The 24,712-nt window shown below is 38.4% G+C and overlaps 1 protein-coding gene across 47 annotated transcripts in view; it reads left to right on the forward strand.

Annotated features, from left to right (window-relative positions):
- The window catches only part of GPHN (gephyrin), a 567,426-nt gene that overhangs the window by 512,997 nt on the left and 29,717 nt on the right, over positions 1–24,712 (forward strand). For all 47 annotated transcript variants that reach the window (NM_001243302.1, XM_084966151.1, XM_084966156.1 and 44 more), the window contains 1 exon segment: positions 24,556–24,643. In NM_001243302.1, coding sequence (NP_001230231.1) covers positions 24,556–24,643 — 88 coding nt within the window.

The following is a 24,712-nucleotide window of genomic DNA, read 5'->3' on the forward strand; positions in this document are numbered from 1 at the left end:
TATTTGTTGCTGGATTTTTTTTATTTCCTCTTTGATTTCTTCAGTGATTCATTGATTGTTTAGTAGCATATTGTTTAGCCTTCACAAGTTTATGTTTTTGGTAGGTTTTTTTCCTGTAGGTGACTTCTAGTCTCATACCCTTGTGTTTGAAAAAGATGCTTGATATGATTTCAGTCTTCCTAAATTTAATCTTCTAGCCCCTAGTCTGGGTTGTTATCAAGCCCCACCTTGTGCACAAGCTGCTGGCTACTGGTTAGTAGGGCTGGGTCATGAGATACCTAGCTGCAGAACTCCAGGGTGCCCAGGGCTAATGCTGTCTCACTGGTAGGTGAAGTCCAGGAGATCCTGAGGCTGGTACCCACCTACCAATGGGTAAAGCCAAGTCCTGAGACTAGTGCTGGCTATTGGCAGGCAGAGCCAGAGTCTGGGGTTTAGCTGCAGGGTCCGTGGGTCCCAGAGCTGACGTCAGACCACTGGTTGGTGGGAATGTTTCCTGACTCAGCCAGCTGTGGGATCCAGGGTATCCCAAAGCTAGTGTTGGCCTGCTGGTGGGCAGTGCAGGATCCCAGCTGATCCCAGGGCTGGTAGCGGTCTGCTGATGGGTAGACTGGGTCCTGCAACAGTGGACCATGGGTCTGCAGCTCTCCTGGGCTCAATAGTCTCAGCCAGGGTGCCTACTGTTGGGTGAGACTGCCCCAAGGACTAGAGCAGGATCACTGGTGGGCAGGGGCAGGGCCCAGGGCATTCTTAACCTGGTTCCTGCCCACTTCTGGATGAAACTGGGTCCCAGGGTCTCTGGCTGCAGGCTTCTGGAGAGTCTTGGCATAGTGCCTGTACACTGGTATATGGGGTCAGGTCCTGGGCCCTCTGTTGAGAAAAACCTTCTCCAGGGGCAGCTGTGGGGTGAGGGGGTCTTAAGGCAGCCTATATCCTGGTGATTGGGGCTGTGTTCTAACCTGGTTAGATGCTTGACCTGAGGCATCCCAGTTCTAGTGACTATAGGCTGGTGGGCAAAGGTGGGTCTGGGTATTGGGGCTATAAGCTAGAGGGAGGATTCCAAAATGGCATTTGCTAGCACCAGTGTCCACGTGGCAGAATGAGCTCCTCCAAATAGCTGTTGCCAATGTCTGCATCCCCAGGGTGAGCTCCAGTTGTCTCCTGCCTCTCCAGGAGACTCTCCAAGATCAACAGGTAGGTTTTTCCCAGGATCCTTTCAAATTGCCGCTTCTCTCTGGGTCTCTGAACATGTGAGATTTTGTGTGTGCCCCTTAAGAGTGGAGGCTCTATTTCCCACAGCCCTCTGGGTCTCCTGAAAGTAAGCCCTGCTGACTTACAAAGCCAAACATTTTGGGGGCTCATGTGCCTGGTGCAGGATCCCCAGACTAGGGAGCTTGATGTAAGACTCAGACTCCTCAATCCTTGAGGGGATACCTCTGCAATTTGAATTATTCTCCCAATTGTGCATCACTCACTCAGGGATATGGGTGTTGACTGTATGATGACTCCACCCCTCCTACCCATTTTGATGTGGTTCCTTCTTTATATCTTTAGTTGTAGAATATTTTTCTGGTAGGTTCTGGTATTTTTCATTGATAGTTGTTCTGTAAAGAGTCATAATATTTTTGTGGCTGTGAGGGGAAGTGAACTCAGTGGTCCTACTGTACCATCTTGGAAATTCCCACCTTTGCAGGTACACATTTTTTTTTTTTTTTGTCTTTTTTGACATTTCTTGGACCGCTCCCACGGCATATGGAGGTTCCCAGGCTAGGGGTCGAATCGGAGCTGTAGCCACCAGCCTACGCTAGAGCCACAGCAACACAGGATCTGAGCCACATCTGCAAACTACACCACAGCTCATGGCAACGCCGGATCCTTAACCCACTGAGGAAGGCCAGGGATCGAACCCGCAACCTCATGGTTCCTAGTCAGATTCATTAACCACTGAGCCATGACAGGAACTCCTAGGTACACATTTTTTTTTTTTTAGAGCCACTCCCACGGCATATGGGAATTACCAAGCTAGAGATCAAATCAGGAGGTGCAACTGCTGGCCTACACCACAGGCACAGCAATGCCAGATATGAGCCACGACTGTGAACTACACTACAGCTCATGGCAACACCAGATCCTTAACCCACTGAGCAAGGCCAAGAATCGAACCCACGACCTCATGGATACTAGTCAGGCTTCTTACCTCTGAGCCACAACGGGAACTCCTCAGGTATACATTTTTAATGTGACTTTTTAAATCTTAGAACAAATAACATTCATTGAAGAAAATTCAGAAAATATAGCTTTTTGAAATAAATTAACATGTAATCCCATTACCCAGTATTACTTTTCTTCCATTCTTTAATTCTGTGCATGTATACAGCCTATGTATATGTAGATATGTGTAAGAAAACAAAGAAATTATACTCTTAGTTTAACCTATTTTTTACTCAATATATAATAAACATCTGTCCATATCATACACAGTACTCTGCTATGACACTTTCATGCCTACATATTATTCTCTAATAAGAAATGTAATTTGATTTATTTATACAATCCCTTTTCTCAGTTGATTATCCCTCATCTTTCTCAATTGTGAGTAATTGATGAAGATTTCTATAACTAAATCTTGCCATGTACCCACAATTATTTGAGTTTTTTTAATTTTTGTTTTATTCATTTTATAACCATTTGTCGAATGTCTGCCATATCCAAAGCTGTATTAATAGCAGGGGTAAACTAATAAATAAAATAACTACTGTCCTCAGTTGCTTGCAGGTGGACATGTGCAACAGGCTGTTCATGGCTTTTATCCTTAGCATTTCGAACACTGCCAGCACATGGTAACTACTCAATAAATGCCAAGAAGTAACAGGAAAGGAAAGAAGGAAACACTAAATATGGTCTGAATGTGAAGCCACTCAAACCTAGATATTTCAAACTGGCACAACTTAATATGTGTTTACAGGGATAAACTCATCAAAGCTCCATCCCATTTCTGCTTGAATATGGGACAGTGTATATCCTAGTTCTCTTTTTTCCACTGGCTGGTTCAATAGCCTTTTAGCCTCCTTTTGTTCACCTAGGCAGCAGGAGCTGTTGTTTCTCTACTGAGGAGGAAGTCTAAGACACGAGGATGTTTACATAGGTACATAAGGACAGAGTACTATATGTGCCAGCCACAACAGTTATGGCCAGACTTGGTTAAAATTTTGATCATTCTGCACATATGTGCTTCTATATTTTTGAATTTTTTTTCTCTTTTCCACAGTTTCCTGATGTGGCCTAAACAGGGTGGGAAAAGGATCTGTTCATATTGAACCAGGGTGGTTTTCTTTCTCGACATACTATAACCTCCATTAAGGCCAGGACAGGGTGTGTCTTGGTAGCCTTATGTCTACAGCACTTAGTAGGAGTACCTCTTCTAATTTAGACAACCCTACCATCTTTTTCTATACCCTTCCCTTTCCATGGAACCTAGAAACTTCCAACTCTGCAGCCGTCAAAAAAATCTTACAGGGTCCCTTCAAAGTGAATACAAAAACTTTAGCCATAGGAACAGACCAGAAAATATGGCACTGACAACAAAATTGCAATAGTAACTGAGGCACATTGTAAAAAAATGCTCAATGTAAAGCTTTGTACCTAGGGTGATTCATTTTATATTTTTGAAGAATGTGGGTGGGGCAAGAGAGCAGAATTCCAAATGGTTTTAAGAAGCTTCTCATTTAAAAAGTTGGGGAGCTGTTCCCACAGGCTTAGAGGATCTCACACATTTACCTCTTAAATATAACAAGCAGCAGTTATGATTCAAATACACACAATCGACTTTGGAAAAAAATTTTAAATAAAGTTCAGCACTGATTGAATATATCATTTCTGTATGAGTTCAACTATTAAGCTACTTATATTTCTATATCAGTTTTAAAATAGCCTAGTAATGTAGCTTCAAAACTGCTGACTTGGACTTCCTTGCCTTTTGAGGCCTCAAGGGCCAAGAAAATCCCTTAATTAAGAAAAGAATTCCCCCTTCTGGAAATTGCCATCACAGAAGGCTGCCCCACTCAAATCATGCTGGGCTTGCTTGGCTCTGTCATAAATTGATGTTTTGGATTTAAATTGCCTGTTCGTTCTGCTGCCAATTTGTGAAGCTGCCTCTTCGCATTAAAGCATGAAACAGAAGAGAACAAGCACTGAGATAGCAAATTGGATTCTTACAAAACTGGCACATTTAGCAGGAATTATCAAGATAGACGTAACGGTACAGTGATTATTTGAGCAAAGTCCAGTGCCTTATATCTTCCAATTTGTGAACCAAACATATCCTAGTTTCCTAGTGCTTACCTCATGTTTTAAAATTAGGGATTTCTAATTACCAAACAGAATTTAGATCTGAATTTAATTGATTCTTGTCCTCTTTATAAACTGCCCACTTCTCTTTATTAAATGAACAAAGTACAGTTTTAATTTTTAAGTCGTCATAATAGATTTATTTTCTGATCATTTATCAACAGAGGTCTCTAATTTCCTAATGGTTTGCCAAAAATATTCTTCTTACCATAACAAACATATGTTTATTGACAAGAGGTTCTTTCCATTTTTAATGACAGACTTGTTTAGTGGCTATTACATTTGCCGTTCTTAATCCTCAAGAGTTGCTATTATGGTGAATGTTACTGATTCTTCCAAGAATTAATCTCTAGCTTTTCCTGTAATTTTAGAAATGTTTTTCTCACATGACCAGACTCTCATAAAAAATAAGATGTCCAGGGAGTTCCCATCGAGGCTTAGCGGTAATGAACCAGACTAGTATCCACAAGGAGGCAGATTCGATCCCTTGCTCAGTGGGTTAAGGATTTGGTATTGCCATGAGCTGTGGTGTATGTTGCATATGTGGCTCAGATCCTGTGTTGCTGTGGCTGTGCCAGCTATATCTCTGATTCAGCCCCTAGCCACAGGTGTGGCCCTAAAAAGACAAAAATAATAATAATAATATGTCCAGAAAGTCATTCCTAATTATCCCAAACCAATTCTGATCATTCTGTTCTACTCAACATTTACGTCATTTCTTTTTATAGGTATTTTCACTTTAATAAATACATTTAAATTGAATCAGTGTTAATGTCATTACTTGTTTATTCATTTTTTTCTAAATTTTTGTCATGTTTTCTGACTTGGTAAACTTAAAGATAGTGACCCTACCTTCTTCTGTCTTTATATGACTCCATAGTGTCTGGAAACCCAGTGGGACTGAAGAAGGACTAAATGAAGGCTCTGTGTAATATATAATTTGATCCTACACATGAAGTGGATGCCCAGAAAATATTAATAGTTCAGAAATTTATCCTTAACCTCTAAAGAAATTAGTATATGGTTAGTTTATCCTTAACTTTTTTCTGTTATTTTAGTATGATCAACTGCCATTTTTCTTTAATCTCCAAATCCTAGAAAATTTTTTCTCACTTTCTCACTGTCATCTTCACTCTTAAAATGATACAGCTCACAGTTGGTATAGCAGATGAAACAGGAAACTAATTAGCGGCTGTAGTCCATCTGTATGTTTATATTAAATATTTTAAAATAAAACTGCATTTGCATTCTAAATACTCTGTCTGAATCCATAAAATCTCATCTTGGGTAAAGACTTTGTTTTGACTTTTATAGTAAACTTCATAGTGAAGCAAAAAAAAATTATGTCAGGATTATAATAAATTAAGGCAGATACAATTTTTTCCAGTTTTATTGAGATATAATTGACATAGAGCATTATATAAGTTTAAGATGCACAGCATAATCATTTGATTTATATACATCATGAAATGATTACCATAAGTTTAGTGAATATCCATCATCTCAAATAAAGTAAAAGAAAAAATATTTTTTCCTTGTGATGAGAATTCAGGATGAGTCACTAATTTTGTATATAACATATAGCAGTGTTAATTATATTAATCATATTGTACATTACATCCTTTATTTTTTTTTTTGTCTTTTTGCCATTTCTGGGGCCACTCCCGCAGCATATGGAGGTTCCCATGCTAGGGGTCATATCGGAGCTGTAGCCGCCGGCCTACACCAGAGCCACAGCAACACGGGATCTGAGCCACATCTGCAACCTACACCACAGCTCTTGGCAACGCCAGATCCTTAACCCACTGAGCAAGGCCAGGGATCGAACCTGCAACCTCATGGTTCCTAGTAGGATTTGTTGACCACTGAGCCACGACAGGAACTCCCTTCTTTTCTTTTCTTTTTTTTTTTTTTTTGTCTTTTTGTCTTTTAGGGCCACACCTGTAGCATATGAAAGTTCCCAGACTAGGCGTCAAATTGGAGCTGTATCCGCCAGCCTACACCAGAGCCACAGCAATGCAGGATCTGAGCCATGTCTGTGACCTACCACACAGCTCATGGCAACGCCGGATCCTTAACCCACTGAGCAAGGCCAGGGATCCAACCCGCTTCTTCATGGATGCTAGTCCAGTTCGTTAACCACTGAGCCACAACAGGAACTCCAACATCCTTAATATTTGTTTTGTAACTAGAAACTGATACCATTCTACTACTTCATCTAGTTCCCCTTCCCCACATCACCTGCCTCTGGTAACCACAAATATGATCTCTTTTTCTATGGGTTGGTTGGTTGGTTGGTTGAAGTGTAATTTGACCTACTCCACTGTGTTAGTTCCTAGTGTACAACATAGTGACTCAGTATTTCTGTACATTTCAAAGTAATTACCACAATAAGGCTAGTTACCATCTGTCATCATAAAAGATGTTATGTTATTATTGACTATATTCCCCATACCATATATTTCATCCCTGTAACTCACTTACTTTGTAAACTGGTACCTCTTAATTACCCTCACATATTTTTCTTATCCCCCCCATCCCCTCCCCTCTGGCAATACCTGTTGGTTCTATCTCTGATGCTGTTTCTGTTTTGATATGGTTGTTCATTTGTCTTGTTTTTAAATTCCACGTATAAATGAAATCATACAGCACTTGTCTTTCTCTGTCTTATATCACTTTGCATAATACTCTTGAAGTCCATCCATGTTGTCACAAATTGCAAGATTTCATTCTTTTTTGTGCCCAGGTAGTAATCCATTATATATACATTTATACTTTATATTTATATATCCCATCTCTTCTTTATCCATTTATCTATCAATGGACACTTCAGCTGCTTCCATTTCTTCACTATTCTGAATAATGCTACACTGAACAAGAGGTGCATATATCTTTTTAAATTAGTACCTTTGTGGAGTTCCCCTCATAGCTCAGCAGTTAATGAACCCAACTAGGATCCATGAGGATGTGTGTTCAATCCCTGGCTTCGCTCAATGTATTAAGGATCCAGCATTGCTGTGAGCTGCGGTATAGGCCGGAGGCTGCAGCTCTGAATCGACCCCAACCCTGGGAACCTCCATATGCTGTGTGTGCAGCCCTAAAAAAAATCGACCTCAACCCAAGGAACCTCCATATGCTGTGTGTGTGGCCCTGGAAAAATACACAGAAGTGGAACTGCTATATCATATGGTAGTTCGATTTTTAATTTTTTTAAGTAACCTCATACTGTTGTCCATGGTGGCTGCACCAATTTACATCCCACCAACAATGCACAAAGGTTCCCTTTTCTCCATATCCTTTCCAACACTTATTATTCATTGTCTTTTTGATGATAGCCATTATGATAAGTATGAGGTGATATCTCTTTGTGGTTTTGATTTGTATTTCTCTGATAATAGTTATGCTGAGCATCTTTTCATGTGCCTGATGGCCATCTAAATTTCTTCTTTGGAAAAACGTCTATTCAAGTATTCTTCCTATTTTTTAATGAGGTTTTTAATATTGAGTTGAATGAACTATATTATATATGTTGGATATTAACCCCTTATTAGTCATATCATTTGCCAATATTTGCATATCATTTGCAAATATCCTCCCATTCAGTAGCCTGCCTTTTCATTTTGTTGATAGTTTCCTTCCCTGTGCAAAAACCTTTTATTTTGATGTAGTTTCATTTGATCGATTTCCTTTTGTTTCCCTTATCTGGGGAGATATATCCAAAAAAACATTGCTACAACCAATGTAAAAGAGCATACTGCCCATGTTTTCTTTTAGATGTTTTATGGTTTCAAGTATTACAGTTAGGTCTTTAATCTGTTTTTAGTTTATTTTTGTATATGGTGTAAGAAATTAGTCAAACTTTGATTCTTCCACAGGTAATTGTCCAGTTTTACCAACACCATTGAAGAAACTCTTTTCTCCATTATATATTCTTGCCTCCTTTGTTGTAGATTAATTATCCATTAGTGTGTGGGTTTATATCTGTTGTGTTCCATTGATCTATGTGTGTGTGTGTGTTGGTGCCAATACCATACTGTTTTGATTACTATAGCTTTGTGCTATAGTTTAAAATCAGGACTCATGATGCCTCCAAGTTTGTCCTATTCTGGCTATTTGTCTTTTGTGTTTCCGTACAAATTTTTAAATTATTTGTTCTATTTCTATGAAAATGCCACTGGTATTTTTTTTTTCTATTCTTTTTTTAATCATTATTTTCTTTTTTCTTTTTTCTTTTTTTATTACTTAATGAATTTTATTACATTTATAGGTGTACAGCAATCATCACAACCAAATTTTATAGCATGTCCATCCCATAGCCTCAGTACCTCCTCCCACCCCAAAACCTGTATCATTTAGAAACCTTAAGTTTTTCAGTCTGTGAGTCAGCTGCTCTGCAAAGAGGTTCATTGTGTCCTTTTTTTAGATTCCACATGTAAGTGATAACATTTGACATTGGTGTCTCATTGTCTGACTGACTTCACTTAGCACGATAATTTCCACGTCCATCCATGTTGCTAAAAATGCCGTTATTTCTTTCCTTTTAATGGCTGAGTGATATTCCATTGTGTATATGTACCACATCTTCTTGATCCGCTTCTCTGTTGATGGACATTTAGGTTGTTTCCATGTCTTGGCTATTGCAAATAGTGCCGCAGTGAACATTGGAGTACATGTGTCTTTTCGAGTAATGGTTTTCTCTGGGTAGATGCCCGGGAGTGGGAATGCTGGATCAAATGGTATTTCTATGTTTAGTTTTCTGAGGAATCTCCGTACTGTTTTCCACAGTGGTTGCACCAAATTACATTCCCACCAACAGTGTAATAAGGTTCCTTTTTCTTCACACCCTCTCCTGCACTTATTGTTTGTAGACTCTTGGATGATGGCTGTTCTGGCTGGTGTAAGGTGATACTTCATAGTGGTTGTGATTTGCATTTCTCTAATAATGAGTGATGTTGAACATCTTTTCATGTGTTTTATGGCCATCCGTATGTCTTCTTTGGAAATTGTCTGTTTAGATCTGCGTTTTTTTTTTGTTTTTTTTTTTTTTGTTTTTTTTTTTTTTTGTTTTTTTTGATGGGACTGTTTTTTTGGTATTGAGCAGTATAAATTTATAAATTTTGGAGATTAATTCTTTGTCAGTTGATTCATTTGCAAACATTTTCTCCCATTCTGTGGGTTGTCTTTTCATTTTGTTTAGGGTTTCCTTTGCTATGCAGACACTTTTAAGTTTAATTAAGTCCCATTTGTTTATTTTTGTTTTTATTGTCATTAGTGTAGAAGGTGGATCTTAGAAGATGTTGCTGTCGTTTGGCCTATGTTTTCCTCCAAGAGTTTTATACAGTCTGGTCTTATATCTAAGTCTTTAATCCGTTTTGAGTTTATTTTTGTGTATGTTGTTAGGAAGTATTCTAATTTCATTCTTTTACATGTGGCCATCCAGTTTTCCCAGCACCACTTACTGAACAGGCTGTCTTTTCTCCATTGTATATTCTTGCTTCCTTTGTCATAGATTAGTTGGCAGTAGGTACATGGGTTTAACTCTGGGCTTTCTATCCTGTTCCTGTTCTGTTTCTGTCTTTATATCAGTACCATACAGTTTTTTGATGACTGTTGCTTTGTAGTATATTCTGAAGTCAGGGAGCTTGATTCCTCCAGCTTCATTTTTCTTTTTCAGGATGGCTTTGTCTATTCTGGGTCTTTTGTGCTTCCAAACTTTAAAATATTTTGTTCAAGTTCTGTGAAAAATGTCTTTGGTAATTTGATAGGGATTGCATTGAATCTGTAGATTGCCTTGGGTAGTATAGTCATTTTGATAATATTGACTCTTCCAGTCCAAGAGCGTGGTATGTCTTTCCATCTATTTGTGGCATCTTTGATTTCTTTCATCAGTGTCTTATAGTTTTCAGAGTACAGGTCTTTTGTCTCTTTAGGTAGGTTTACTCCTACTAGGTATTTTATTCTTTTGGATGCAGTGGTAAACAGGATTGCTTCCCTAATTTCTCTTTCTGCTCTTTCATTGTTAGTGTATAGAAATGCCGTTGATTTCTGTGTATTAATTTTGTATCCTGAGATTTTGCCAAATTCATTGATGAGCTCTAACAGTTTTCTGGTAGGGTCTTTAGGGTTTTCTAGGTATAGTATCAAGTCATCTGCAAATAGTGAATGGTTTTACTTCTTCCTTTCCAATTTGGATTCCTTTTATTTCTTTTACTTCTCTGATGGCTGTGGCTAGGACTTCCAAAAATATGTGGAAGAGTAGTGGCGAGAGCAGACATCCTTGTCTTGATCCTGATCTCAGCAGGAATTCTTTCAGCTTTTCACTACTGAGAATGATGTTGGATGTGAGTTTGTCATATATGGCCTTTATTATGTTGAGGTGGGTTCCCTCTATGCCCACTTTCTGAAGGGTTTTTTATCAGAAATGGGTGTTGGATTTTATCAAAGGCTTTTTCTGTGTCTATTGAGAGGATCATATGGTTTTATTCTTCAGTTTGTTAATGTGGTGTTATCACACTGATGGATTTGTAGATATTGAAGAACGCTTGCATCCCTGAGATAAATCCCACTTGATCATGATGTACAATCCTTTTAATGTATTGTTGGATGTGGTTTGCTAGTATTTTGTTGAGGATTTTTGCATCAGTGAAATTGGCCTATAGTTTTCTTTTTTTTTTTTTTGGCATCTTTGTCTGGTTTTGATGCCAGGGTGATGATGGCCTCATAGAATGATTTTGGGAGTATCCCTTCCTCTGCAATTTTTTGAACTAGTTTTAGAAGGGTAGGTGTTAGCTCTTCTCTAAATGTTTGATAGAATTCACCTGTGAAGCCATCTTGTCTTGGACTTTTGTTTGTTGGAAGTTTTTAATCACAGTTTCAATTTCAGTATTTGTGATTGGTCCATTCATCTCTTCTATTTCATCTTGGTTTAGTCTTGGAAGATTGTACTTTTCTAAGAATCTGTCCATTTATTCTAGGTTTTCTGTTTCATTGGCATATAGTTGCATCAGATTTCTGTGATGTCCATTGTTACTTCTCCTTTTTCATTTCTAATTTTATTGATTTGAGTCCTCTCCCTTTTCTTCTTGATAAGTCTGGCTAAGGGTTTATCAATTTTGTTGATCTTTTCAAAGAACCAGCTGTCCATTTCATTGATCTTTTCTATGGTTGTCTTCATTTCTAGTTCATTGATTTCTGCTCTTATTTTTGTGATTTCCTTCCTTCTGCTGACTTTAGGTCTTGTCTGTTCTCTCTCTAACTGCTTTAGATGTAAAGTTAGCTTGTTTATTTGAGCTTTTTCTTGTTTCCTGAGGTGGGCTTGTATTGCTATAAACTTTTCTTTTAGAACGGCTTTTGCTGCATCCAATAGGTTTTGGAGTGTCGTATCTTTTTGTCACTTGCTTCTAGGTATTTTTTAATTTCCTCTTTGATTTCTTCAATGATCCATTGTTTGTTTAGTAGCATGTTGTTTAGTCTCCATGTGTATGTGTTTTCTGCAGATTTTTTCTTGTTGATTTCTAGTCATATAGCATTGTGGTCAGAAAAGATGCTTGATATGATTTCAGTTTTCTTAGAGTTACCAAAGCTTGATTTGATGCCCAGGATGTGATCAGTCTTAGAGAATGTTCCATGTGCACTTGAGAAGAATGTGTATTCTATTGCTTTTGGATGGAATATCCTATAAACATCTATTAAGTCCATCTGGTTTAATGCATCATTCAGGACCTGTGTTTCCTTATTGATTTTCTGTCTGGTTGTTCTGTCCATTTCTGTAAGTGGGGTGTTAAAGTCCCCCACTATTATTGTGTTATTGTCGATTTGTCCTTTTAAGATTTTTAGCAGTTGCCTTATATGTTGTGGTGATCCTATGTTGGGTGCATAAATATTTTAAATTGTTATATCTTCTTCCTGGATTGCCCCATTGATCATTATGTAGTGTCCTTCCTTGTCTCTTAAAATATTCTTCATTTTAAGGTCTGTTTTGTCTGATATGAGTATTGCTACTCCAACTTTCTTTTGATCCCCGTTTGCATGAAATATTTTCTTCCATGCTCTCACTTTCAATTTGTCTGTGTCCCTAGAAGTGAAGTGGGTCTCTTGAAGACAGCATATATATGGGTCTTGTTTTTGTATCCATTCAGCCAGTCTATGTCTTTTGGTTGGGGCGCTTAGTCCATTAACATTTAAAGTAATTGTTGATATGTATGTTCTTATTGCCATTTTATTAATTGCTTTGGATTTGTTTTTGTTTCTCTTTTTTCTTCCCTTCTTCTCTTGTTCTCTCCTCTTCTGATTTGATGACTATCTTTAGTGTTGTATTTGATTTGATTTTTCTTATTTGTTTGTGTATCAATTGTAGATTTCTGGTTTGCAGTTACTTTGAAGTTTTGATGTAAGTTACTCATATATATATATATATATATATATATATATATATATATATACACATATGAGATTGTTATAAGTGGTTGGTATCTTAATTGTAAGTGCATCTCCAGTGTCCTGCATTTGTACACTCCTCTTCTTATGATTTCTGATATTGGTGGCATAACTGTGTGTGGATGATTTCGTATCTTTGCTGTATATATACCTTTACTGGTGAGCCCTGTCATTTGTGGTATTATTGTTTCTGGTTGCAGCCTTTTCTTTTCTGCCTAGAGAAGTTCCTTTAGTATTTGTTGTAAAGCTGGTTTAGTGTTGCTGAATTCTCTTAGCTTTTGCTTATCTGTAAAGCTTTTGATTTCTCCTTCAAATCTGAATGAGAGCCTTGCCGGGTAAAGTAATCTTGGTTGGAGGTTTTTTCCATTCATCATATTAAGTATATCATGCCACTCTCTTCTGGCCTGCCGAGTTCTGCTGAAAAATCTGCCAGTAACCTTATCGGGGTTCTCTTGTATGTTATTTGTTTCTTTTCCCTAGCTGCTTTCAATGGTTTCTCTTTGTCTTTAATTTTGGTCATTTTGATGATTATGTGTCTCGGGGTGTTCCTCCTTGGGTTTATTTTATGTGGTACTCATTGCGCTTCCTGGATTTGAGTGAGTGGTTCCTTTCCCATGTTAGGGAAGTTTTTGGCTATTATCTCTTGGAATATTTTTTCTGTCCCCTACTCTCTCTCTTCTCCTTCTGGCACCCCTATAATACAGATGTTGCTGCGTTTAACATTGTGCCAGAGTTCTCTGAGACTCTCTTCTTTCGTTTTCAGTCTTTTTTCTCTTTTCTGTTTCACATCAGTGATTTCCACTAATCTGTCCTCCACTTCACTTGTTCATTCTTCCGCCTCCTGTATTCTCCTGTTGGCTGCTTCTAATGAATTTTTTATTTCAGTTATTGTATTTTGCATCTCTTCTTCCTTAAGTTTTGTATCTTGCATTTCTTTGCACAGTGTTTCTTGTAAGTTATCCATCTTTGCCTCCAGTTTATTCCCAATGTCTTGCATCATCTTCATCAATAGTCTAAACTCTTTTTCCTGGAGGCTGAGAATCTCCTGATCACTTAGCTCTTTTTCTAGGGATTTTTCTTTCTTCCTTATTTGAGTTATCGTTCTCTGTCTTCTCATTTTTATAGGTTTTTGGTGTGGTGTCTTTTTTGCAGACAATAGAGTTGTAGCCTCTCTTACTTCTGCTATCTGCCCCCCTTGTGGCTGAAGCTGGTCTGGGGGCTTGCTGTAGGCTTCCTGATGAGAGGGACTGGTGCCTGCCTACTGGTAGGTGGGGCTGATTCCTGTCCCTCTGGTGGGTGGGCCTTTGTCTCTGGGTGGGATTAGAAGCAGCTGTGTGCCTGGGGGGGGGGGTCTTTAGGCAGCCTGTTTACTAATGGATGGGGCTGTGATCCCACCTGGATTGTTGTTTGGCCTGGGGCTTTTTAGCACTGATGGGTGGGACCACATTTTCCCAAAATGGCCACCTTTAGAGAAACCCACACTGATGAATATTCCCAAGAGCTTTGCTTCCAGTTCCCTTCCCCCACAATGAGCCATATTCACCCCCTGTTTTCCCAGGAGATCCTCCAAGAGCTGCAGTCAGGTCCGATCCAGATTCCTATGGAGTCTTTGCTTTGCCCTGGGACCCAGTGCACGTGAAAGTCTATTTGTGCCTTTTAAGAATGGGTTCTCCATTTCTCCCAGTCCTGTGGAGCTCCTGCACACAAGCCCCACTGGCCTTCAATGCCAGGTGCTCCAGGGACTCTCTCCTAATGCCAGATCCCCATGTATGAGGACTTGATGTGGGGCTCAGAACTCTCACTCCTATAGGTGAGTCTCTGTGATACAGTTACTTTCTAGTCTGTGGGGCTTCCCACCCAGGAGGTATGGGGTTGCTTATGTCACATAATCACTCCTCCTACCTCTTGATGTGTCCTCCTCTTTGTCTTCTGGAGTAGGATATCTTTTTGAAAGTTTCCAGTCCATTTGGTTGAAGATTGCTCAGCATTTGGTTGTAGTTTTTTGTTTTTAGGAGAGAAGTTGACCTCCAGTCCTTCTATTCCACCATCTTAATCCCATCTCTGCCACTGGTATTTTGATAAGGATTACACGAAATGTGTAGTTTGTTTTGGGTAGTACAGTAATTTTAACAATATGATGTCTTCCAATCCATAAATACTGTGTATTTTTCCACTGTGTCATCTTCAGTTTCCTTCATCACTGTTTTACAGATTTTTATGCACTGGCTTTTATCTAGTTAGGTAGGTAGGTTTATTCCTAGGTATTTCATTCTTTTTGAAGTAATTGTAAGTGAGATTGTTTTATTAATTTCTCTTTCTGATAGTTTGTGGTTAGTGTATAGAAACACATCAGATTTATGTGTATTAATTCTATATCCTGCAACTTTACTGAACTCATTTATTAATTCTAATGGTTTTCTTGCTGTCATCATTAGGATTTTCTATATATAGTATCATGTCATCTGCACACAGTGACAGTTTTACTTTTTCTTGTCTAATTCAGATTCCTTCTATTTTTCTTATCTGATTGCTGTGGCTAGGACTTTCAGTGCTATGTTGAGTAAAAGTGGTGAGAGTACGTATTCTTGTTTTGTGCCAGATCTTGGAGGAAGTACTTTCAGCATTTCACCTTTAACTGTGATGTTGGCTGCAGGTTTGTCATATATGCCCTTTATTATGTTGAGATAGGGAGCTTCTCCACCCATTTTATTGAGAGTTTTTATCACTCATAGGTGTTGAATTTTGTCAAAAGTTTTTTTTCTGCATCTATTGAGATTATTAATGTGGTATATCATATTAATTGATTTGTGGATACTGGATCATCCCTAGAATAAATTTGATCATGACGTATGATCCTTTTAACATATTGTTGAATTCTGTTTCCTAATACCTCATTGAGGATTTCTCTGTGATATTGGCGTATTATTTTCTTTTTTGTGATATATTTGTCTGTTTTGATATCAGGATGATACTGACCTCATATATGAGGTCAGAAGCATTCCTTCTATCTGAGGTTTTTGGGAATAGTGTGAGGACAGGCATTAACTGTTCTTTTAAAGTTTGGTAGGATTCACCTATGAACCATCTGTCCATGGACAGATGTTTGTTAGGAGCTTTATTATTATTATTATTATTACTGATTCAGTTCATTACTGGTAATTGATCTGTTCATATTTTCTAATTCTTCCTGAGTCAGCCTTAGGAGATTATACATTTTAAGAATTTACCCATTTCTTCAAGGTTGTCCATTTTATTTATGTATTATTTACAGTAATCCTTTACAAACTGTTGTGTTTTTGTGGTATTGCTTGTAACTTCTCCTTTTCATTTCTGATTTTATTTATTTTTATCCTCTCTCTTGAGTCAGGCTTAAAGTTTACCAATTTTATTTATCTTTTCAAGGAACCAGCTCTTAGTTCTATGTACTGCTTTAGCTTTTCTATTGCCTGGTTTTTTCGTTTTTGTTTTTTTTTGTTTGTTTGTTTGTTTTTTTTAAGCCAAGCCCATAGCACGTGGAAGTTCCTGGGCCAGGGATTTAACCCAAGACACAGCAGTGACCACACTAGATCCTTAACCCACTAGGCCACCAGAGAACTCCTCTATTGCTTTTTTAGTCTCCATTTCATTTGTGTGTGTGTGTGGTGTTTCTTTTGCACCCACAGCATATGGAGGTTCCCAGACTAGGGGTCTAATCAGAGCTACAGCTGCCAGCCTACAGCATAGTGACAGCAACACCAGATCAGAGCCATGTCTGCAACCCATACCACGGCTCAGAGCAATGCTGGATCTTTAACCCACTGACAGAGGCCAGGGATCAAACCCACAACCTCATGGTTCCTAGTTGGATTAGTTTCCACTGTGCCACAATGGGAACTCCAGCATGTGTGTCTTTTTACGGCTGCACCTGCAGCACATGGAGTTCCCAAGCTAGGGATCAAATTGGAGCTGTAGCTGCTGGCTTATGCCACAGCCACAGCAACACCAGATCTGAGCCACATCTGTGACCTACACCACAGCTCACAGCAACACCTGATCCTTAACCCACTGAGCAAGGCCAAGGATCAGACTTGCATCCTCATGGATACTAGTCAGGTTCGTTAACCACTGAGCCATGACAGGAACTCCTCTTTTTCATTTTTTCTCCTCTTATATTTATCATTTCTTCCCTTCCACTAACATTGGGGTTTTTTTAATTCTCTTTTTTTAGTTTTCCTTTAGGTGTAAGTTTTCTTGTTTCCTGAGGTAGGCTCTTATCACTATAAACTACCCTCTTAGAAATGCTTTTGCTGGAGTTCCCGTCGTGGCACAGTGGTTAACAAATCCGACTAGGAACCATGAGGTTGCGGGTTTGGTCCCTGCCCTTGCTCAGTGAGTTAAGGATCTGACGTTGCCGTGAGCTGTGGTGTAGGTTGCAGATGCGGCTCGGATCCTGCGTTGCTGTGGCTCTGGCATAGGCCGGTGGCTACAGCTCCGATTCAACCCCTAGCCTGGGAACCTCCATATGCCACGGGAGCGGCCCAAGAAATAGCAAAAAGACAAAAAAAAAAAAAAAAAAAAAAAGAAATGCTTTTGCTGTGTCCCATAGTTTTTGGTCGTTGTGCTTCCATTTTCATTTGTCTTTAGGTAGTTTTTATTTCCTCTTTAATTTCTTCAGTGATTCATTGTTTGTTAAGCAGCATATTATTTAGCCTTCATATGTTTGGGCAGAGAGTTTGCAGGTTTTTTCATATTGCTAATTTCTAATCTCTTAATATTGTGATATGATTTCAGTGTTCCTAAATTTATTGAAACTTGTTTTGTGACCTAGCATATTTTCTATCCTGGAGAATGTTCCACATGCACTTGAAAAGTATGTGTATTCTGCTGCTTTGGGGTGGAATGGTCTTTATGTATCCATCAAGCCTAATGTGTCATTTAAGGCCAGTGTTTCCTTATTAATTTTCTGCCTGGGTAATCCATCCATTGATGCAAGTGGGTTTTAAAATCCCCCACTGTTACTGTGCTGCTATCAATTTCTTTATGTATGTTAATGTTTGATTTATGTATTTAGGTTCTCCTATGTTAGGTGCGTATGTATTTTAAATTATTATATTTTCTTATTGGATTGATTTCTTTATCATTTTGTAATGTCCTTCTTTGTCTCTGGTAACAGTCTGTTTTAAAATCTATTTTGTCTCAGAGTTCCCATCGTGGCGCAGCAGAAACGAATCTGACTAGGAACCATGAGGTTGCGGGTTCTATCCCTGGCCTCGCTCAGTGGATTAAGGATCCAGTGTTGCTGTGAGCTGTGGTGTAGGTTGCAGGCACAGTTTGGATCATGCGTTGCAGTGGCTCTGGCATAGGCTGGTCGCTATAGCTCTGATTTGACCCCTAGCCTGGGAACCTCCATGTGTGGCTCCAAAAATACAAAAAGACAAAAAAATAAATAAATAAAATCTATTTTGTTTTATATTAGTATTGCTACTCCAACTCTCTTTTCTATTTGCATGGAATAGTTTTTTCCATCCCCTCTCTATTGGTTTGTTTATGTCTTTAGATCTGAGGTCTCTTGCAGGCAGTACATATATGAATTTTGTTTTTTTTTTAATTCATTAGCTATCATATGTCTTTTGATTGGAGCATTTAGTCCATTTACATTTCAAGTAATTATTGATAGGTATATACTGATTGCCATTTTTTTATTTGAGGCTTGTTTTTGTAGGTCTTTTCTGTTCCTTTCTTCCTCTTTTGCTCTTGTCCCTTGTGATTTGATGACTGTCTTTATTGTTATGTTTGGATTCCTTTCTCTTTTTTGTGTGTATTTCTATTATAGATTTTTGGTTTGTGTTTACCGTGAAGTTTATATGTAGCAACCTACATACTTATGTATGTGATTATTTTAAGTTGATGATATCTTAAGTTCAAATGCATTCTAACAACCCTGCATGTGCCTTTTAAGAGCAAAATATCTGTTTCCTAAAGCTGTCTGGCTCTCCTGAATGCAAGCCCCATTGACCTTCAAAGCCAGATGTTCTGGAGACTTGTCTTCCCAGTGTAGGACCTTAGACTGGGGAGCCCAACATGGAGCTTATACCCCTCACTACCTGGGAACAACCTCTGCAATTTTGATCATCCTCCTATTTGTAGGTCCCTTACCCAGGGAGTGGATCTTGACTATACCGCATTACTGCCTCTCCTACCCATCTCGTTGTGGTTCCTTCTTTATGCCTTTAATGTAGAAAATCTTTCCTCCAAGTCTTCAGGCCATTCTCATTCATAGTTTCTCTGTAAAGTTGTTGTTTTGGTGTGTCCATAGAAGGAAGTAAGCTCAGAGTCTTCCTACTCTGCCATCTTGGCCCTGTTCCAGATACAGATTTTTAAAAAGCAGAGTCTGAACTGAAAGTGGGCCCCCAATGCCCACTGAAATCTGAAAAAATACAATAGTCAAAAGATATCACACCTCTCTAGACATATTCCTCCTTTACAGAAACCTATTAGTACATAAATTCTTGAGAAAGCCCCATTCATTTTCTGGTAGATTCGATATATATTTGTCCTTTCTCTTTTCTCTACCCTTCTATTAAGTTTAAGCTTTTTTTCACATCTGATTAATGTAGAACTTTAGGAAGAGTTATTATTATTGGTGGCCATCTTCCAAGTTGAAAATGTATGCCATAGCTTTGGAGAGGGAAAATGCTTTTATATTTTTCACTAACCTCAAATAGTCAAATGTTCCTGATGTTCAAAAAGTAAGAGGGAGACAAGTGTGATCTACAAGGTATTATATTGCAATGCCTACATCAGCTTCTCTCTCTCTGGCTCAGTCTGTTTATGAAGAGAAAATCGTCATTTTATTTATTATATAAATTTCAGTATTTCCATAGATATAATGTCTTAGAATTTAAAGGAATTTCTAATGTTGACTTCTCCAGTCTTTTACCCAGTGAAGGTGTTAGAGAGAATTTCTAACGGCTCACCCTCAGATTTTTGTTTGATGCTTTTAGTGAGAAGTATCTTATTTGCCTCATGAAGCAGCACACTTATTGTTGGATGGCTGTTATTGTGAGGATGTTTTTCTGTTACACTGAACCAAAGTCTTTATTCCTGTCTCTCCCATCCATTAGTTCTAATTCTACCCTCTGGAGTAACACCAAATAAATTGACTCCCTCTTCATGACAGCTTCTCAAAGAAAGTACTGTTTATGATTACATAAATGTTAAGTAGTATCTATCTTCTTTTCCATCCACAGACAATATTACTTGCACATAATATCATTATAGTTGTAAAAAACTGTACAGTGTTCATTCCCAAAGCTACTGTGAAGAGATTAAGTTGAGGCCAGGGTTCAGTCAGTTCATTTATTGAGTGCCTACCATGTGCAGAGATTTGGCAGGAAAACCTAGAAGCCTAGATAAAATGAAACCGTGTATTGTGAGACAGTCATATATTATTGTATCATCTTTATCAACTTGCTTTTTATCATAATTTGTTTCGTCTCTTTATCCTCTTTAGTTCTTTTGACTTTAAAACTCCACTTTGATATTAAAATGACAGTCCTGCTTTTTTTGCATATTTACATTTGCCTCGTGCCTTTTTGCCATACCCTTTATTTTTATTCTTTTATCTCTTTTAAGTATATCCCTTATAAATAACATGCACGTGGGATTTAGGTTTAAAAAAAAAAAACTCAATCTTGCATCTGCCTTAAGTTAATGTAACCCTCATCCTACCTTGAAGTTCATTTTGCTTTACCATGAAGTTTGCCGTAAATATATGATTTTTTTTCCTTCCACCTTATTTTATTTTTACTACGAATAGAACTTTGTTATTTCTTCCTTGTCCTTTACCCTGTTATTGATTTGATCAAGCTTCTGTTTTTCCCTTTCACCTCTTATTATTTTAGAACGTGTACTGTACCATCCCCCTCATGCTTTCCTTTCAATTTCTGATAGTCATAATCAAATATTGATTTCTCCACTATTATACTTTTAAAAGGTGCTCACTGTATCCCTCCTACTAGGCCTTCCCATTTCCTCTATGTACCTCCTACACCTTAGAATACTTTCACTTCTCCAGTCTATTCCCACTCTCAACTTTTAGGCATTGCTGAGATAAAGCTTTTAAATCTAGACTGTTACTAAGCTTTCTTTTGCAGTATATCTCTACAACTTGTGAGGAATCCATATTTAGTACATGTATTATAATTCCCCAGTTTATTTGATCATTATTCATTTAGATTTAGTTACATAGTTTTAAAATGTGTTTATGTGTTTTACTAGTGCTTTCTCTCCTCTTCTTCTTCCCCATCTTGAGATCTCTGATCTCGTTCATTTTTTTCATTTAGAGTAACTTTTCCAGAACATTACTTGCTGATTTATTATCTGAATCTCTGCATTTTCACAAATACTATTCTTCTATCCTGACAGGTGAATGGTGTCTGACTGGGTGTGGGATTAAGGAGTTGCAAGGCTTTTTTCGCAGGCCACATTTACAGTTTTACAGTTTTTGGTATTGTAGGTAAGAGGTCCAAAGCCAATATTCTTTTTTTCTTTGTTAGTAAATCTAATCTTTCTGATAGTTTGTAAGATTTTCTCTTTATTCTTAAAATTATAGATTTTTACCACGACATTCTTAGGTTTATAGTTTTTTTTCAGTCTTACCTGGAACTTAGTAAGTCTTTTTAATCTCCATGCCTGAATCATTCCAAATAAATGAAATTTTCCACTAATTTCCCCCATTTCAGTTCCTTTTTTTCCCCCTTAGGAGATTCCTAGTAGTAATAGATCAGTCTCTTGCTCTGTCTTCCAAGCTTCTTATCTCCTGTATGACTTGTGTCATTTTATATTTTGTTCTTTTGAGACATTTCTACCACTTGGTCTTCCAGGCCACTGTGTGTGTGTGTGTGTGTGTGTGTGTGTGTGTGTGTGTGTGTGTATGAAATAATATCATATATAAAACATGTAAGATAAGATTATAATGTTTGGAGTTCCCGTCGTGGCGCAGTGGTTAACGAATCTGACTAGGAACCATGAGGTCGCAGTTTCGGTCCCTGCCCTTGCTCAGTGGGTTAACGATCCGGCGTTGCTGCAGCTCTGGTGTAGGCCAGGGGCTATAGCTCTGATTGGACCCCTAGCCTGGGAACCTCCATATGCTGAGGAAGCGGCCCCAGAAATAGCAAAGAGACCCAAAAAAATTAATTAATTTTTAATTTTTAATTAATTAATTAATTTTTTAAAAAAGATTATAATGTTTTCATTTTACTCTTCTATCTTTGAGAAAATTAATATACTATGCTCTCTATTTAACAAAACTGAGAATTCATGAATTATTTTTATTCTGCTGTAATAGCCATGATTATAATCCTTGTTACCTAGTTTTCCTTTTTTTTTTTTTTTTTTTTTTTTTTTTTTTGTCTTTTGTCTTTTTAGGGCCGCAACTGTGGCATATGGAGGTTCCCAGGCTACCGGTCTAGTCCGAGCTGTTGCTGCCGGCTTACACCACAGCCACAGCAACGCCAGATCCTTAACCCACTGAGTGAGGCCAGGGATCAAATATGCAACCTCATGGTTTCTAGTCAGATTCATTTCTGCTGCACCACGATGGGAACTCCCTATTTTTCTTATCATTATGCAAAGTAATCTCTTTGTCTTAGAAAGCAAACTTAGTTTTTATTCCTTAAAAGTAAAAAGAATGAGGAGAGGGTATATGGCATAAATACGGGAAAATATTAGCATTTGTCATATCTGAGAAATGGATACATGGGTATTTTACTTTTATTTTATGTTAGAAATATTTCATTTAAAATATAATATGAGGAGTTCCCGTCGTAGCGCAGTGGTTAACGAATCCGACTAGGAACCATGAGGTTGCGGGTTCGGTCCCTGCCCTTGCTTGGTGGGTTAACGATCCGGCGTTGCCATGAGCTGTGGTGTAGGTTGCAGACGCGGCTCGGATCCTGCGTTGCTGTGGCTCTGGTGTAGGCCGGTGGCTACAGCTCCGATTCAACCCCTAGCCTGGGAACCTCCATATGCCACGGGAGCGGCCCAAGAAATAGCAACAACAACAACAAAAAAAAAAGACAAAAAAGACAAAAAAATAAATAAATAAATAAATAAAATAAAATATAATATGAGTCACAAAAAAAAGGAACAAATTTATGACTTGTAAGCAAGTCCTAAAATTATGCTTAATAAAAATCTATTTAGTTTCCATCTGAATATAGGATTCAGAATTGTGTTTGTTGCATTCCCCATAATTATACAAACATGTCCACACATACGCTTTTCTTGTCATCCCAGACAGATCCTCATCTGCTGCCTTAGCATCCTGTTTGATGCTTTTGCACAATGGTCCACTCTAATGAGAATTTCCTTGTATGACATGTCATACACCTGAAAAAACTAACAGTCAGTCTGATTAGGTGCTCGACATGAGACAGAGGTTCTAGTCCTAGCTCTGCCACTTACTGCTTTGCCTAGCCTTTAATGTGCTACTTTGCATCTTTGAATATCACGTTCCTTTTCTGAAAAAGAGGCGTAATTATACTTGTTTGATCTGCCTCACAGATTTATTGTGAGGTAATAAATGGAGTTTTAGCATACAACATAAATGAAGTTCTAGATCCTCTGACAACTGCCGTACGATCCCAAACACCAGAAGTATGCAGCAGAAAGTAGAATTAAAGAGATGGGCAGAGGAAATAGAGAAAAGCAAGCCCCAAAGATGCTCCCAGCTGTGATACTGAACCAGTAACCCCCAAAGACCTTTCCAACTTTAAGGCAAAGAAAGGTTAAGCAGCTTGCCGCAGATTCTACATCCAGCAAGTAGTAGCACCAGGATTTGAACTCAGGCAGTCTGACTCTGGAGTTCTTAATCTCCGTGCTCTGCCACCTCACAACTGTTTATCTTTTGTAGATCCTCTCCAGTAGGTCTCAAGTTCCTCTACTCACCTCTGTCACCCTGGATAAAATGTGAAATGATGCTCTAGTTACACATCTCTTCCTCCCCTGACTCCTGTCCCTCTTCCTCCTCCTTCTCCTTGTCCTCCCATCAAATAATGCATTAAGGAAAAGGAATATGAACAAACCTCACTACCATAAGGAGACTGGGAGAACATGTGCTATCTCATTGAGGCATCATTTGATTTCAAGTTAACAAAAACCTGCTAAGGTAGTTTAAACAAAGGAGGGGTTTATGGGAAGATAAAGAGTTGTCTCCTGAAACCCAAGACCAAGACTAGGCCTCAAGAAGGATTAAAAGCAAGAACTTGAACATCAGAAGCCAGGATTGTTTCCTTTTTAGATGAACATGTTAGATATCCATGGGGGAGATAGCGAAACACTACCCCTTTCCCACAAGGTAAGATGTTCTTTAAAAAAAAGGGTTTGGGCTAAACAAATATTCCTCCAAATGCACCTTTTCTCTGCTCCATCATTTGAAGGCACTTGCAAGTCCAATGCACATTGCCCAGTAGCCTTGCATGCATTTCAGATTGTAACTGAAGGTCCCTTCAGCTACTCCTTGCTTCCCTGTCCCTCCAGAAGCCCTGATGCCTGGCATTTTGTGTGTATGGAGAAAGAAACACACAACACACACAAAATGCCAGGCATCAGGGCTTCTGGAGGGGTTATGCTTCTATTGGGCAGAGACCTTTTTGATTCTCACTTCATACAGAATATAGTGCTGGACTCGTGTTAATGCCTACTCGTCAAGTGGCTGGTTTAGTTTTTAGTCGACATTGTACTGAAAGTCTTTTCCTTGTGTGTTAAATTTATGTGTCTTTATTTTTCTTCCAGCCCAGATGACTTACTCAATGCCTTGAATGAGGGTATCAGTCGTGCTGATGTCATCATCACATCCGGGGGTGTGTCCATGGGGGAAAAGGTATGAACAAATGGGATTCATGAAATATACAGTTGATTAATAGTGGTCTGATAGACATGTGGTATCCAT

Source organism: Sus scrofa, chromosome 7, assembly GCF_054392235.1.
Source record: "Sus scrofa isolate SSC_HxYL_T2T_F1_AM1 chromosome 7, Sscrofa_HxYL_maternal_Yorkshire_Landrace_v2.0, whole genome shotgun sequence".
Lineage (NCBI taxonomy): Eukaryota > Metazoa > Chordata > Mammalia > Artiodactyla > Suidae > Sus > Sus scrofa.